The sequence below is a fragment of the Somniosus microcephalus genome, chromosome 33 (assembly GCF_052327205.1).
Source record: "Somniosus microcephalus isolate GS21.2 chromosome 33, FLI_Smic_1.0, whole genome shotgun sequence".
In the NCBI taxonomy this organism is placed as follows: Eukaryota; Metazoa; Chordata; class Chondrichthyes; order Squaliformes; family Somniosidae; genus Somniosus; species Somniosus microcephalus.
Window position 1 is genome coordinate 31,529,077 of NC_141019.1, and position 15,131 is coordinate 31,544,207.

The 15,131-nt window shown below is 49.7% G+C and overlaps 1 protein-coding gene across 3 annotated transcripts in view; it reads right to left on the reverse strand.

Moving 5' to 3' along the window:
- Positions 1 to 15,131, reverse strand: part of LOC147097098 (arf-GAP with GTPase, ANK repeat and PH domain-containing protein 1-like) — a 189,577-nt gene that overhangs the window by 60,381 nt on the left and 114,065 nt on the right. For all 3 annotated transcript variants that reach the window (XM_085972930.1, XM_085972929.1, XM_085972928.1), the window contains exons 3-5: positions 13,472 to 13,559; positions 5,028 to 5,113; positions 473 to 614 (exon numbers count right to left, since the gene is read on the reverse strand). In XM_085972930.1, the coding sequence (XP_085829056.1) occupies positions 473 to 614; positions 5,028 to 5,113; positions 13,472 to 13,559 (316 nt within the window). The remainder of the gene's footprint in view (positions 1 to 472; positions 615 to 5,027; positions 5,114 to 13,471; positions 13,560 to 15,131) is intronic.

Below are 15,131 nucleotides of genomic sequence, written 5' to 3' on the forward strand. Positions count from 1 at the left end.
AGGCCTAAGCTTTACTCGTGGGGCCTGCAATCCTGCTCTGCCAGGTTACACAAAGAGAGTAAAAAACCTTGCCTCAAATGGCCTCTTCTGCTCCCAGACCCCCTTCTCACTTGACTTTACCCGGTGGCAAAACTGCAGTGGCCTCCCAGCTCAGAGTAACGTTAAAATAGCGGCCGGGGCCCAATGACATCTTCGGACCACAATCTGCATATGTCAATGAGGACCCTGCCGGCTTTGGGAGCGGGAGCACGGGGCTTTAAAATGTATGATTTTGAGAGTGGGAGAAAAAGGCCTTCTCTTGTTTCCACTTCCCTCGCCCTCCCCCTCCCTCCACTCCGCCATCAGAAGAGGAATTTCCCTCCCCGCCCTAACTTCCGAAACAGCCACAGCACCACTGAGACACCAGAACCAGTCGCGTCAGCTTGTCGAGTTCGGTGGGGAGGTACGGAGCAGCGCTGACCATCACACTTACCCTGCGACCCCACCAGCATCACGGCAATCTCAGCCGTACTCCGGTAGCTCACGAGCCTGGTGTAGTAGTTATAAATGGTCTGAAAGCTCTTCTCATTTTCCAGGCTGAAGACGAATATAACAGCATCCACCCACATTGAAAACTGTCGGGGGAAAAGATGGAACAATGTCAATACATCGGCTGGTCTTCAAATCAAGGCAAGTAGCCAACTCGGACATCAGGGGGGGAAGTTCTAGGAATGAGCACATTTCTACGATCCTATTAAGTGTTTGAAAAGGAAGAATATAAAAAGATACAAGGAAAGGGTGGGAAAATGGGATTAGAGTTGGTCGCCCCAGTTGACGAGCTGGCACCAGCACAAGCGAGATGGGCCGAACGTGCCTCTATTGTGCTGTGAGTTCTGTGAAACAGAAAAACAGGAGCAGGAGTCGGCCATTCGGCCCTTCGAGCCTGCTCCGCCATTCAATATAATCACGGCTGATCCTCTATCTCAATACCATATTCCCGCTCTCTCCCCATACCCCATGATGCCTTTTGTGTCTAGAAATCTATCTATCTCCTTCTTAAATATATTCAGTGACTTGGCCTCCACAGCCTTCTGTGGTAGAGAATTCCACAGGTTCACCACCCTCTGAGTGAAGAAATTTCTCCTCATCTCAGTCCAAAATGTCCTACCCCGTATCCTGAGACTGTGGGGTCGATTTTCCTGGAGCCGTCAGGCGGGGTTTCAGGCGTGTGGGGGGGGGAAATCCCGAATTTGGGGGTCCCGACGCCATCCCGCCCAAAACCCCGCTCCACGCAAGTTTCAGAGGCGGCGGGTACCCGCCCCGTACTGGGACCCGCCGACCCCAGGCGGGAAGGGATTAGTGCCAATTAACTGCCTGTTAACAGGTAGTTAACAGGCAGTTTTTAGCCTAATCCCTATTTTGAGGGGTGTCGTGTGGGTTTCCCGATGGCTCCAAACCACGCCAGGTTAGAGCAGGCGGGCCGTCGGGTTGAAGGACTTGGAGGGGTCGCGATGTCGGTGTTCAGGTGAGTGATGGGTGCATGAGTGTAAAGGTAAGTGTGTTTGGTGTGTCTAAAGTGTGTAAAGAACTTTTACTTACCTGTACTTACCTTAACAGCCTTTCTTCCTGTAGGCATCGAGAGCGCATCACTCAGCCGGCACTTAAAGCTGAATGGCTGCGATCTGTCAAAAGTGACAGCCTTCAGCTTTGAGTGCTGCTGAGAGTTCTAACTGAGTCTGTGCAGAAGGACTCATGTTAGAACTCAGACTGTCAGCGTTTGGCAGCTTCAAACAGCTGTGAAACACTGATATTTCATCTGTCAAGAACTCTTGACAGATGAAATTTCAGTCTGTGACGTCACCTGTTGCCGGGTGGCCCTTAATTGGTCTGCTGAGCCCGCTGGGTGGGCTCAACAAGGTCAATCAAGGGAAAATCGCGCGGATTGGCCGGACGTCGATGTAGGCGGGTCTAAAACCTGAAAGTTGTAGTCCCGCCTTCTTCCCGACAGCTTCGGGAAAATCGACCCCTGTGTCTCCTCATTCTAGACCCCCCCAGCCAGAGGAAACATCCTCCCTGCATCCAGTCTGTCGAGCTCTGTCAGAATTTTATACGTTTCAATGAGATCCCCTCTCATTCTTCTAAACTCTAGTGAATACAGGCCTAGTCGACCCAATTTCTCCTCATACGACAGTCCTGCCATCCCAGGAATCAATCTGGTGAACCTTCGCTGCACTCCCTCTATGGCAAGTATATCCTTTCTTAGGCAAGGAGACCAAAACTGCACACAGTACTCCAGGTCTCACCAAGGCCCTGTACAACTGTAGTTAGAAATACCCTAACTCACGTGCAGTTGGACAGGGTGCCAGCTTCCGGCCGCCAGTCAATGACAACCAATGGTAGCCCACGTGTGCGCACGTCGGCTCAGACTTGGCCGCGATGCCCCGCGTGGTCGAATAGCCAGCCTACTGACGCCCGAAACGTGGCCCTTCGGATAAGGTAGCAGCTACCCATCGAACTGCACCCCCAGGTAAGAGTCAAAGACTCCGGGGGGGGGGGGGGGCGGCGGGGGCGGAGGGAGGGAAATAAGAGAGAGGAAGAAGACGAACGACGCCATTCATGCCACAATAGAGAGGGCATGGATGATGGGGCAACAAAGGGATCAGAGGAAGAGCGACTGAACTACGGCGGCTCTCCAGTTTTGTACTCCGGGTAAACACAGCAGCGCGTAAGCGCGCCGGACACGGGAAGCAATTCCCATTTAAATAAGCACTCTGGTCAGCCTCACGCATTTATTTGCACATTGACAGGTTGGGCTAATAGCGAAGGCTAGCCCTGACATCCACTGATGTGCAGGGAAGGTCTCCGCACAGCCCATAGTATAACAAATCAAACTGTCATACATAAATAATAATAACTTGTACTGACTGACTTTTAACTATCACTATGATTTTTTGTTGATTGTTCAATGTGTGGCAGCGGGCGCTTTCATTGCAGAAAATGGACACATTGTAAAAGTGGAGCAGAGCCCATCAATCAGCATTGTATTAATGGAACAGCTTATTATGCCTGTGGGAATTTGAAGCCAGCCAAGTTCAAATGTTCAATGGCATTTAAAATTTTAATACTTCCTCTATTCAAACCGCTCAAGGAGAACAAGGTTTGAAATAGTTTATAATAAAATCTTTCCCACCCCACCAGAGACAGTGGGGAAGAAATCTAAAATCGGGCACCGGTTTTCCTGCATTAAATCATCATTGTGGGGCGGGGTGGACGCCAAATGTTGGATCCTAAGTGCGCCGGCTGCTAAATTGGAGAGCCTTGCTGCCCCCACTCCTCCTCCATAAAAATACAGCGGGCCTTTGCCAGCCCAGGACCACCCCTCGCTCCCAGGCCGGCTCCGAGCTGGATTGGTCAGGCCCCGACCGACAAGCTGCATCAGGACCCCTCCGACTGGCGTCCGCAGCGTGCACGTTTAATGCAAATGAGGCCACGAGGCCCAATTTCCAGCGCGCTCCGGGTCGATGGGGCGCCTCCGGGGTGGGGGTGCATTCGAATGGCGCCAGCCACTTTCGCGCCGGAATTTGCGAGCTTAATTTCTCCTCCACCGTATTTGCGAACTGCTCCCTTCGCTTTGACTCGGTTAAACGTCCCTCCCCCGCTATAGTTTTCTGCTCTCCTCTCCTGAAGATGTTGACTTCTTGCTGGGGTCCAGTACAACGGGCAGTGGCACCACATGGTACTTTGTCCAAGTGAACTTAGGCAGTAGGCTATTCGACCGCGCAGGGCAACACAGCCGAGCTGGACTCTGTCCTTGCCTGACAGCCGCCAAATTTCCAGCAGAGGCTATTGGATAAACCTCGGCGCCCTCGCTGACCGGGACACCAATCGTCGCCCTACTGCCTCCCGGTTCAGAGTAACCAGCAATAGCTGGTGACTGTGTGCTGGAACATTCGGTTTACCTTTACATCGCAGAATTCATGACACAAACTTAAAAGTCTGATAATCCTTGTTGAGGTTTTGTTTTTGCAGTTCCTCTCACGTCGTCATGGCAATGCAAATTAAGCTTTGCATGCAAGTGAAAAATGAAAAGAATTTCCTTTTGATGTCGAAGCCCTGCGACAGCCTCTTGAGCACAGTGGTTACAACTGTTGTGCGTGTAACGACTCTCGACAGCCCTACTTATGCCACGATTATGTACCTTTTCATGAAATGCCAATTATACGAGGGTTCCTCTGCGAATAAAGTTACTGTCACAGAGTCATAACGGCACAGAAGGAGGCCATTCGGCCCATCCACTCCGTGCCGGCTCTCTGTAGAGCAATCCAGTCAGTCCCGTTCCTCCACTCTATCCCCGTAGCCCTGCAAGTTTATTTCCCTCAAATGCCTATCCAGTCTACCCTTAAAAACATTGAGTGTCTCCGCTTCCACCACTTCCGTCGGCAGCGAGTTCCAGGTCCTCACCACTCGCTGCGTAAAAAGTTTTTCCTCGCATCTCCCCTGTATCTCTTGCCCAAAACCTTAAATCTGTGTCCCATAGTCCTTGCTCCATCAACTAGTGGGAACAGCCTTTCCCCATCTAGCCTATCCAAACCCGTCATGATCTTGTACACCTTGATCAAATCGCTCCTCAACCTCCTTTGCTCTAATGAAAACAAATCCAGTTTCTCCAACCTGTCCTTGTAGCTAAGATCCCCCATCCCCGGAACCATTCTGGTAAATCTCCTCTGCACCCTCTCAAGGGCCTTCACATCCTTCCTAAAGTGTGGTGACCAGTCCTTCTTGGCCATGGACATGTTCAACAGAGCAGCATGTCCAGGTGACTTCACAGTCGCCATGGCCCAGTTATTCCTGGACATGCTCATCGACCTTGTCTAATACAGAGTCAGTGTTGTTTTCATGAATTCTGTGCTCGTCAAGGTGAGGGACGTCAGTGCTGGAAAATGGGCCACTTTCCAGTTTGAGCATCCGGTGTCCGCATCTGGCCCTCCTGTAGATCAGTGTGCCTCAGCCCCAGAACATGTCTCAGCCCCAATTTGTTAAACACTTACCTGTGCATCGGGAGGACCTCCTTCATCCCTGATCAGCAGCAAATGGCTCTGACCGTTGACATTGATTTCCTTCTTGTAGCGACCACCTGGCAGAGACACAGTGAGGTACGTTGTAAATGCTCGAGACGGATGGACTGTTTTTTTTTACTGCTTCAAGTTTTCGACTAATAAGTATGGAGCAGTCATACTTGATCCAATGTTTTACAGTCTAAATCCGCCCGTTATACTCGACAACAGAGGTTAGATGGCCCCTGAAACTAGTCACAGCCTGAAATGCTGTGTAACCCCCAACGACAAGTTTTTCAGCCCTCTAATGGTGTCAGCCGTGGCTCAGTGGGCGGCACTCTTGGAGTCAGAAAGTTGTGGGTTCAAGCCCCACTCCAGGGCTTGAGCTCATAATCTAGGCCGACACTCCAGTGCCGTAACTGAGGGAGCGCCGCACTGTCGGAGGGGCAGTGCTGAGGGAGCGCCGCACTGTCGGAGGGGCAGTACTGAGGGAGCGGCGCACTGTCGGAGGGGCAGTACTGAGGGAGCGGCGCACTGTCGGAGGGACGGTACTGAGGGAGCGCCGCACTGTCGGAGGGGCGGTACTGAGGGAGTGCCGCACTGTAGGAGGGGCAGTACTGAGGGAGCGCCGCACTGTCGGAGGGGCAGTACTGAGGGAGCGCTGCACTGTTGGAGGGGCAGTACTGAGGGAGCGCCTCACTGTTGGAGGGTCAGTACTGAGGGAGTGCCGCACTGTCGGAGGGGCAGTACTGAGGGAGCGCCTCACTGTTGGAGGGTCAGTACTGAGGGAGTGCCGCACTGTCGGAGGGGCAGTACTGAGGGAGCGCTGCACTGTTGGAGGGGCAGTACTGAGGGAGCGCCTCACTGTTGGAGGGTCAGTACTGAGGGAGTGCCGCACTGTCGGAGGGGCAGTACTGAGGGAGCGCCGCACTGTCGGAGGGGCCATCCTTCGGATGAGACGTTAAACCGAGGCCCCCTTTGCCCTCTCAGGTGGACAGAAAATATTCCCTGGCACTGTTTGAAGAGAGCAGGGGAGTCCTGGCCAACATTTATCCCTCAACCAACATCACGAACACCAGATTAACTGGTCATTTATCTCATTGCTGTTTGTGGGACCTTGCTGTGAACAAATTGGCAGCAGCGTTTCTCTGCATTACAACAGTTACGCAGTACATTTACACTTCTAAAGTACTTCATTGGCTGTGGAGCACTTTGAGATGTTCTGAGGTCATGAAAGGTGCTACATAAATGCAAGTTCTCCCTTTTTCTAATGACCAAGTAGTGAACTATCTTCCTTTGGCGGGGGCAGGAAATAAAAATTGGACAAGTATTTACAAAGAAAAAGTTTTAAAGGATATGAGGAAAGGGCAGAGAAACGGAATTAGAATAGAAGGCATCAGGAGCCCTGCAACACGTGTGATGGGCCAAATGGCTTCTGTGATGTGATTTGTATGATTCAATGGTAAGCCAACACATAGATGGGCAATACAAAAGCAAAATACTGCATTGCTGGAAATCTGAAATAAAAACAGAAAATGCTGGAAATACTCAGCGGGTCAGGCAGCATCTGTGGAGAGAGAAACAGAGTTAACATTTCAGGTCGATGACCCTTCATCAGAACTGGAAGAAGCTGGAGATGGAACAGGTTTTTAAGCAAGTGCAGGGGGTGGGAAAGGGGGGAGGGGAGGAGAGAACAAAAGGGAAGGTCTGTGATAGGATGGAAGGCAGGAGAGATTAAATGACAAAAGGGGATGATGGTGCGAGGCAAAAGGAGATGGTAATGGGACAGGTTAAGATGGTAAAGGATGGCTCGAGATGAAGTGTAAGTGGCACCGGCAGAATGAAAGACAGCTGCCGTGTGGAAAAAAAAATAGGGGCCGAGGTTATGATCTGAAATTGTTGAACTCGATGTTGAGTCCAGAAGGCTGTAAAGTGCCTAATCGAAAGATGAGGTGCTGTTCGTCGCGCTTACGTTGAGATTCATTGGAACAGTGCAAGAGACCGAGGACAGAGAAGTCAGAGTGGGAATGGAGCAGAGAATTAAAATGACAGGCGACCAGAAGCTCGGGGTCACCCTTACAGACTGAACGGAGGTGTTCCGCAAAGCAGTTACCCAATCTGCGTTTGGTCTCCCCAATGTAGAGGAGACCGCATCGTGAGCTGCGAATACAGTATACTAGATTGCAAGAATTACAAGTAAATCGCTGTTTCACCTGGAAGGAGTGTCATAGATGGGTAAGGTGTCCTCGTTGGACCAGCAGTGAGAAGCTACAAGTGATCTGTTAGTAAGCTGGTTAAATTCCAACAGTGGGTGTCCCCCAAGACTTGACTCTGCCAGCCTGCGCCTAAGCTCTCTGGAGTTAGGCAAGTGGTGGGTGTCCTTATGGGGAGAGAGCATGCGCACAGAAATGGACAAACAGAAACTCTGATTTCTCAGCAGATTATTAAACACGGTGGCGGGTTTCCATGTGTGTCAGACACCTGGCGGAGAGAAAAAAATATAATCCGTCTGACATAAATCGTGCCATTCGTGTACAAATGACTTATGAAATATACTGGGCGGCCTGCTGGTGGCGCTGTCCAGGGAGAGTATAAATACTCGGGCACGGGCCCAGCTTGCTCAGGGACATTTTGTAAACAGGAACTAGTGAAGGATAACGAGACTTCTATGTTGTGAAACAGTCGATTAAAGCCTTATTTAATACTCTGACCAAGTGCCTAGTAGTTTTCTTACGTCACCGTCCACAGCATGGACACTGAATTGGAATCAGTTATTATTTTTAAATTTTTTCCCCTCCACTCTTGCTCGAGTCCCACAGGCCCCAACAGCCCTCTGCTACTTTGCTCGAGCAGCCAGCCTTCACATGTGAAGTTAGACAGCCAGTCTTGGGAAGCTATTTGACCATGGGGCACATCACAACCGTGCCCAATCTTGTCCTCATCTAACATAAGCAAAGGCACATTTTTCCGGCTGTGGTCAGGGGTGGGATCCCTGGCTAACTGTTGCCCTCTCCACTGACGCTGATTGTACTGCACCGCTAATGGCCCAGCCAACACAACACAAAGCAATGGACCGAGGTCCTTCCTGTTTGGTATGGCTCAGAATCACGCAAGGTGGTGCATTTACTCACTGAGCCATGCCCTCGTCCTCACTCTGATCCACCATTTTATATTAATTAGTTTCCATTCAATGGCTGTGTAGATATCTCTGGTTTCAACAAGTTAATGAGGTTTATAAACAGCCTGCAGAGTTTCACTTTTTGAAACTGTCACATTAATATTCTGCCTCTCACAGTCAAAGCCAATTAACAAACACTGCTCTCTTAAAATAGCAACTTACATTAATATGGCACCTTTAATGAAGGAAAACTTCCCAAAGTGCTTCACAGAGACATAATCCAAAAAATGGGCATCTAGCCATGGAGGAGATGTTTAGGAGGGGTGAAAGAAGCTGGTTTTAAAGATGGTCTTAAAGGAGGAGAGGGAGGTGCAGAGGCGGAGGGGATTAAGGAGGGGATTCCAGAGTGTGGGGCGTAGGCAGCTGAAAGCACGGCTGCCAATGGTGGAGCCAAGAGGGGGATGCACAGGAGGCCAGAGTCAAAGGAATGGCGAGTTTGGGTGAGGGGGGTTGTAGGGGCTGGAGGAGGTTACAGAGATAGGGAGGGTTGTAGGGGGCTGGAGGAGGTTACAGAGATAGGGAGGGTTGGAGGGACTGGAGGAGGTTACAGAGATAGGGAGGGTTGTAGGGGCTGGAGGAGGTTACAGAGATAGGGAGGGTTGTAGGGGCTGGAGGAGGTTACAGAGATAGGGAGGGTTGTAGGGGGCTGGAGGAGGTTACAGAGATAGGGAGGGTTGTAGGGGCTGGAGGAGGTTACAGAGATAGGGAGGGTTGTAGGGGGCTGGAGGAGGTTACAGAGATAGGGAGGGTTGTAGGGGCTGGAGGAGGTTACAGAGATAGGGAGGGTTGTAGGGGCTGGAGGAGGTTACAGAGATAGGGAGGGCTGTAGGGGCTGGAGGAGGTTACAGAGATAGGGAGGGTTGTAGGGGGCTGGAGGAGGTTACAGAGAGAGGGAGGGTTGTAGGGGCTGGAGGAGGTTACAGAGATAGGGAGGGTTGTAGGGGCTGGAGGAGGTTACAGAGATAGGGAGGGTTGTAGGGGGCTGGAGGAGGTTACAGAGAAAGGGAGGGTTGTAGAGGCTGGAGGAGGTTACAGAGATAGGGAGGGTTGTAGGGGGCTGGAGGAGGTTACAGAGATCGGGAGGGATGAGGCCATGTAGAGATTTAAACACACGTTGCAGCATTGGGGGAGCAGGAGCCAATGTAGGTCAGTGAGGACAAGGATGGGTGAGCGAGACTTGGTGTGGGATAGGATACGGGTAGCAGGACTTTCGGATGAGCTCAAGTTTCCAGAGGGTGGAGTTTGGGAGGCCGGCCAGGAGAGAATTGGAATAGTCGAGTCTGGAGGTGACAACGACATGGATGAGGGTTTCAGTGGCAGATGGGCTGAGGTAGGGTCGGCGGGTGATGTTCTGGAGGTGGAGATAGGTGGCCTTTGTGATGGAGAGGATACGGGGTCGGAAGCTCAGCTCGCGATCGAATAGGATTGCAAACAGTCTGGTTCAAGCGGAGACAGTGGCTGGGGAGGGGGTGGAGTTGCTGGCAAGGGTACAGCGCTTGCGGTGCGGGTCAAAGACAATGGCTTCAGTCTTCCAAATGTTAGGCTGGAGGAAGTTGGAGCTCATGAAAGACTGGATGCCAGACAAGGAGACTAAGAACACAGAGGCAGTGGAGGGTTCGAGAGAGGTGGTGGAGAGGGAGAGCTGGGTGTCATCAGCGTACATGTGGAAGGTGACCCTATGTCTGCGGATGATGTCGCCAAGGGGCAGCATATAGATGAGGGAGTGGAAGGGGGCAAAGATAGATCCTTGGAGGACTCTGGAGGCAACGGTACTGGGGCTAATTGGTGGGAAGCCAACAATTCGGTACTTTGTCCCCCCCTGCTTGAAAAATTGAAATCCCCCGTGAAATAATTAAAACCATCAGCAATTCTTCTGACGATAGCAAAATACTGCGGATGTTGGAAATCCGAAATAACAACAGAAAATGCTGGAAAAACTCAGCAGGTCAGGCAACATCCATGGACAGAAATTTGAGTTGACGTTTCGGGTCGAACCCGAAACGTTTTGAAGAAGGGTTCGACCCGAAACGTCAACTCAAATTTCTGTCCACGGATGTTGCCTGACCTGCTGAGTTTTTCCAGCATTTTCTGTTGTTATTTAGCAATTCTTCTGACCCTTTCTCCAAAAAACAAAAATCGACCTTTTGGTCGCACAATATCTTGCCACGGCCACAGAGCCTCGAGAGTCTTGGGTTGCTCACTGAAACCCTTTTGCGGCAGTTACACAAGATGTTAAAACTGTCACCGTTTGATGGAGGGGATCCGTGCAGGTCCCGCGAAAAATACAGCCCCAAAAACAGCGAGGTATGTATCAAAAAGCTGAGCTACAGACGACTGCTGCGCTGGGACCACATCCTGTCAAGAGCATGGCACAGGCGTGAGCCTGTTTAACCGCATCCTGTGGCAGTGAAGCAGTCTTTCAGCAAAAAATCAATGTTCACTTTATAAGAGGGGAATATTTCACTCGGTCCTTCCAGGAATAAAAAAAAACATTTTAAAAAAAAGAAACACTCACACACATTATCTACGAACTCTACTTCCAACTCCATCAGGACGCCTTCGAAAATATCCTTTGTTGGTCATATTTAATAGGGAAAGAAAGAAAAAAAAGACTTGCATTTCTATAGCGCCTTTCACGACCACCGGACGTCCCAAAGCGCTTTACAGCCAATGAAATACTTTTTGGAGTGGAGTCACTGTTGTAATGTGGGAAACGCGGTCGACAATTTGCGCACAGCAAGCTCCCACAAGCAGCAATGTGATAGTGACCGGATAATCTGTTTTAATGATGTATTTTTTGTTGTTGCAGATTTGAATATTTTACAGGTGAGTTTCATAAAGGCTTTTGTGTCAGCCTGTGGCTCAGTGGGCAGCACCCTCGCCTCTGAGTCAGAAGGTTGTGGGTTCAAGTCCCACTCCAGAGACTTGAGCCTATAATCCAGGCCGACACTCCCAGTGCAATACTGAGGGAGTGCTGCACTGTCGGAGGTGCCGTCTTTCAGATGAGACGTTAAACCAAGAGCGTCTGCTCTCTCAGGTGGACGTAAAAGATCCCACGGCACTATTTCGAAGAAGAGTAGGGGAGTTATCCCCAGTGTCCTGGGGCCAATATTTATCCCTCAATCAACATCACTAAAACAGATGATCTGGTCGTTATCGCATTGCTGTTTGTGGGACCTTGCTGTGCGCAAATTGGCTGCCGCATTATCTTCACAGAAAAGCCAGTGTGTTTAGCCCAACATGGGACTGGGTACCTCCCATGGCACTACCCATGGGTCCTTTACCAGACCGCCTTGGTGTTGTCAGAGATAGCCCTGTAAATGAATGGGGCCTCGACAATAAAGCGAGTGTGAACTTCAAGACTCCTTAGGAAGACCATTCATTTCAATAATTCCACAGTGGATTTAACATGAACATCACACACAGAGCATTAGTAATCTATCAAACTTTCATTACTTCAATATTTCAAGGCCTGTAGGTCTTCAAGGAACGATGCATTCAATAGAAATGCATTCCGTGGAAAGGTGGATTGTTGTGGTTAAAATATAGAAACATAGAAGATAGGAGCAGGAGTAGGCCATTCAGCCCCTCGAGCCTGCTCCGCCATTTAATGAGATCATGGCTGATCATCCAAATTCAGTACCCTGTCCCTGCTTTCTCCTCATATCCCTTGATCCCCTTAGCCTTAAGAAATATATCTAACTCCTTCTTGAATATCTTTAATGAATTGGCCTCCACCGCCCTCTGTGACAGAGAATTCCACAGGTTCACCACTCTCTGGGTGAAGAAATTCCTCCTCATCTCAGTACTAAATGGCTTACCCTTTATCCTTAGACTGTGACCCCTGGTTCTGGACACCCCCGCCATCGGGAACATCCTTCCTGCATCCAGTCTGTCTAGTCCTGTTAGAATTTTATAAGTTTCAATGAGATCCCCTCTCATTCTTCTAAACTCTAGTGAATATAAGCCTAATCGACCCAATCTCTCCTCATACATCATTCCTGCCATCCCAGGTATCAGTCTGGTGAATCTTCGCTGCACTCCCTCCATGGCAATAACATCCTTCCTCAGATAAATGTAAGAAGTCACACAACACCAGGTTATAGTCCAACAGCTTTATTTGAAATCACAAGCTTTCGGAGTGCTGCTCCTTCGTCAGGTGACTTCACCTGACGAAGGAGCAGCGCTCCGAAAGCTTGTGATTTCAAATAAAGCTGTTGGACTATAACCTGGTGTTGTGTGACTTCTTACATTTGTCCACCCCAGTCCAACTCCGGCATCTCCACACCATTCCTCAGATAAGGTGACCAAAACTGCACACAATACTCAAGGTGTGGTCTCACCAAGGCCCTGTACAACTGCAGCAAGACATCCTTGCTCCTGTACTTGAATACTCTCGCTATGAAGGCCAACATACCATTTGCCGCCTTAACCGCCTGCTGCACCTGCATGAGCATATGAGCCCAATTGACCGCGCAATGGCCTCACAAAGAATATTAAAGGTTAACTGATTAACCATCAAGTTTGATTAGTTATTGACTATTGTTAACAGGTTGGCACTTCTCTGACACAGGCATGATAGGTCAAACAGCCTGTCATCTCTGGTGAGCAATGTGGTCCCAGAACTTCCTCAACCCCCTCGGCCCTGTTTGAAGATGCTGCAGGCCTCTGGTTGGCTCTACCCTCAACCCCCCCCCCCCCCACCAAACCTGCATCCTCGTGCTCCATCACTCAAGGCCACTGCATTGCCCAACTGTTCTGAAAACATTCCCAATTCCCTTCCTCTCTGCGGGAGGGGGTGGAGAAGAGCATGGATCCCAATTCTATGAATTTCCCCCTCCACGGGACTGAAGAGGATTATCTCGCTGTGTTTTTATTTTAAAATGGCATCTTTAGTTCCGATTAATATTTGAAATGGAAAAGGTAAAGTAAACACATTTCAGGACAAGTGTGAATTCGGGCGGCCAAACCTCCAGGATTTCTTCTAATTTCTGATCTCGCTTGATACACTTAGAGCAGACGGAAATGAGAGACATGACTTGTATTTTGACCCATTTGGTACTGAACAATCTGATCACATTTTAAAATACAGAACTTAAAAAAAAACACCATCAAAACAACATTTACTTCTTGCATCATTCACAACACATACGCCTGCACACTTTGGTACAGAAGAGCCCAGTTATGGCCCATATTGATAGTGGTGCCCAGAATCGCTCCGTTACTTCACGTGAATCACCAGAGGAACTATGGCGCTCACCTTCCGGAGACTCATCCCGGACGTAGGTGCCAGTCAGATATCGGTGTACGAGTGCGGACTTTCCGCTGCGCAGACTGCCGACCAATCCCTGTAAAGAAACCAAAACAATACAGAGCTTCCAGTTAAGAAGCGCTAGATTCACAAGCATGATACCAGAACTGAGAGGGTAGAACCATCAGGAAAAGCTGAACAGGCTCGGGCTCTTTTCTCTAGAAAAGAGAAGACTGAGGGGGTGACCTGATGGCGGTCTTAAAATTATGAAGTGGTTTCGATCGGGTAGATGTGGAGAAAATGTTTCCACTTGTGGGGGAGGCCAAAACCAGAGGCCATAAATATAAGATAATCACCAATAAATCCAATGGGGAATTCAGGAGAAACTTCTTTACCCAGAGAGTGGTGAGAATGTGGAACTCGCTACCACAGGGAGTGGTTGAGGCGAATAGTATAGATGCATTTAAGGGGAAGCTGGACAAACACATGAGGGAGAAAGGAATAGAAGGATATGGTGATAGGGTGAGGTGAAGAGGGGGTGGGAGGAGATTGGTGTGGAGCATGAACAAGTTGGGCCGAATGGCCTGTTTCTGTGCTGTAAATTCGATGTCATTCTATGTCATCTCATTTCTATCTTCCTTTTTAACCTTCTCCACCCCACACTTCAGACTGCTTCTTCCATCCCCTTGCCCCCACTGCAAGCCTCGTTTCTGATCTCCACCAGCCAGGAGGATGTGGTTGGCATCACAGATGTGGACCATAAATACCGTATCAGGCCACCAGAGGGGTCACAGTTCACGCGAGACCGATTAGGGATGACGGTTTTCTCCCTCTTCCTGTCCCTCTTAAATCGCACACATCACCATCATGCACAATCGAGTGGCGTGACCGAGAACAAAGCAAAGCTCACCCAGTGTGACCGTCCCGCAATACGATACCGTATTTATGGTCTACATCTGTGATGCCAACCACATCCTCCTGGCTGGTGGAGATCATATGCAAGGCTTGCAGTGGGGGGGGAGGGGGTGGAAAAAGCAGTCTGAAGTGTGGGGTGGAAAAGGTTAAAAAGGAAGATAGAAATGAGATGCCGCTGTTACATAGAACGTACAGCACAGGAACAGGCTATTCGGTCCAACTTGTCTATTCCTCCACACGAGCCTCCTCCCACTTTACCCTATCAGCATAGCCTTCTATTGGGCTCAAATCCTGGCAGGGTTCATTCAGCCTTGCAACCTTCTGAGGTGGATACCATGCCTTAGAGTGTGGGGAGAAAACAGGCGCGTGCAGTGCAGGCAGTATCTCCTGATTGTCTGGCAATCGAAAGAGGGATCAGCATCAGACCCAAAGAAGCCAGTGAGTAATCTCTCTCTCTCTCAGTTCCGAGTATGTACAACACAAAAGTGCGTGAGTTCAGCAGAGAAACAGGATGTGACCGAGACAGCTCTCTCTGTTTATAACATCTGTGGGTAGATTTACTAGAACGTACATCCCCTTTCATCTACGTATATGAGAGATACATCTGACCTACAGCCGCATGGCCATATTGGCTGCAGTAAATGAGCCAGAGAGAGCAGTACCAGATGAGAAAAATCAATCACCACTACAAAATACTGCCTGTTGCAGGTGGGAAAAAAGCAATAGATGTCTTGGGAGTATGTTTCTTTTATTC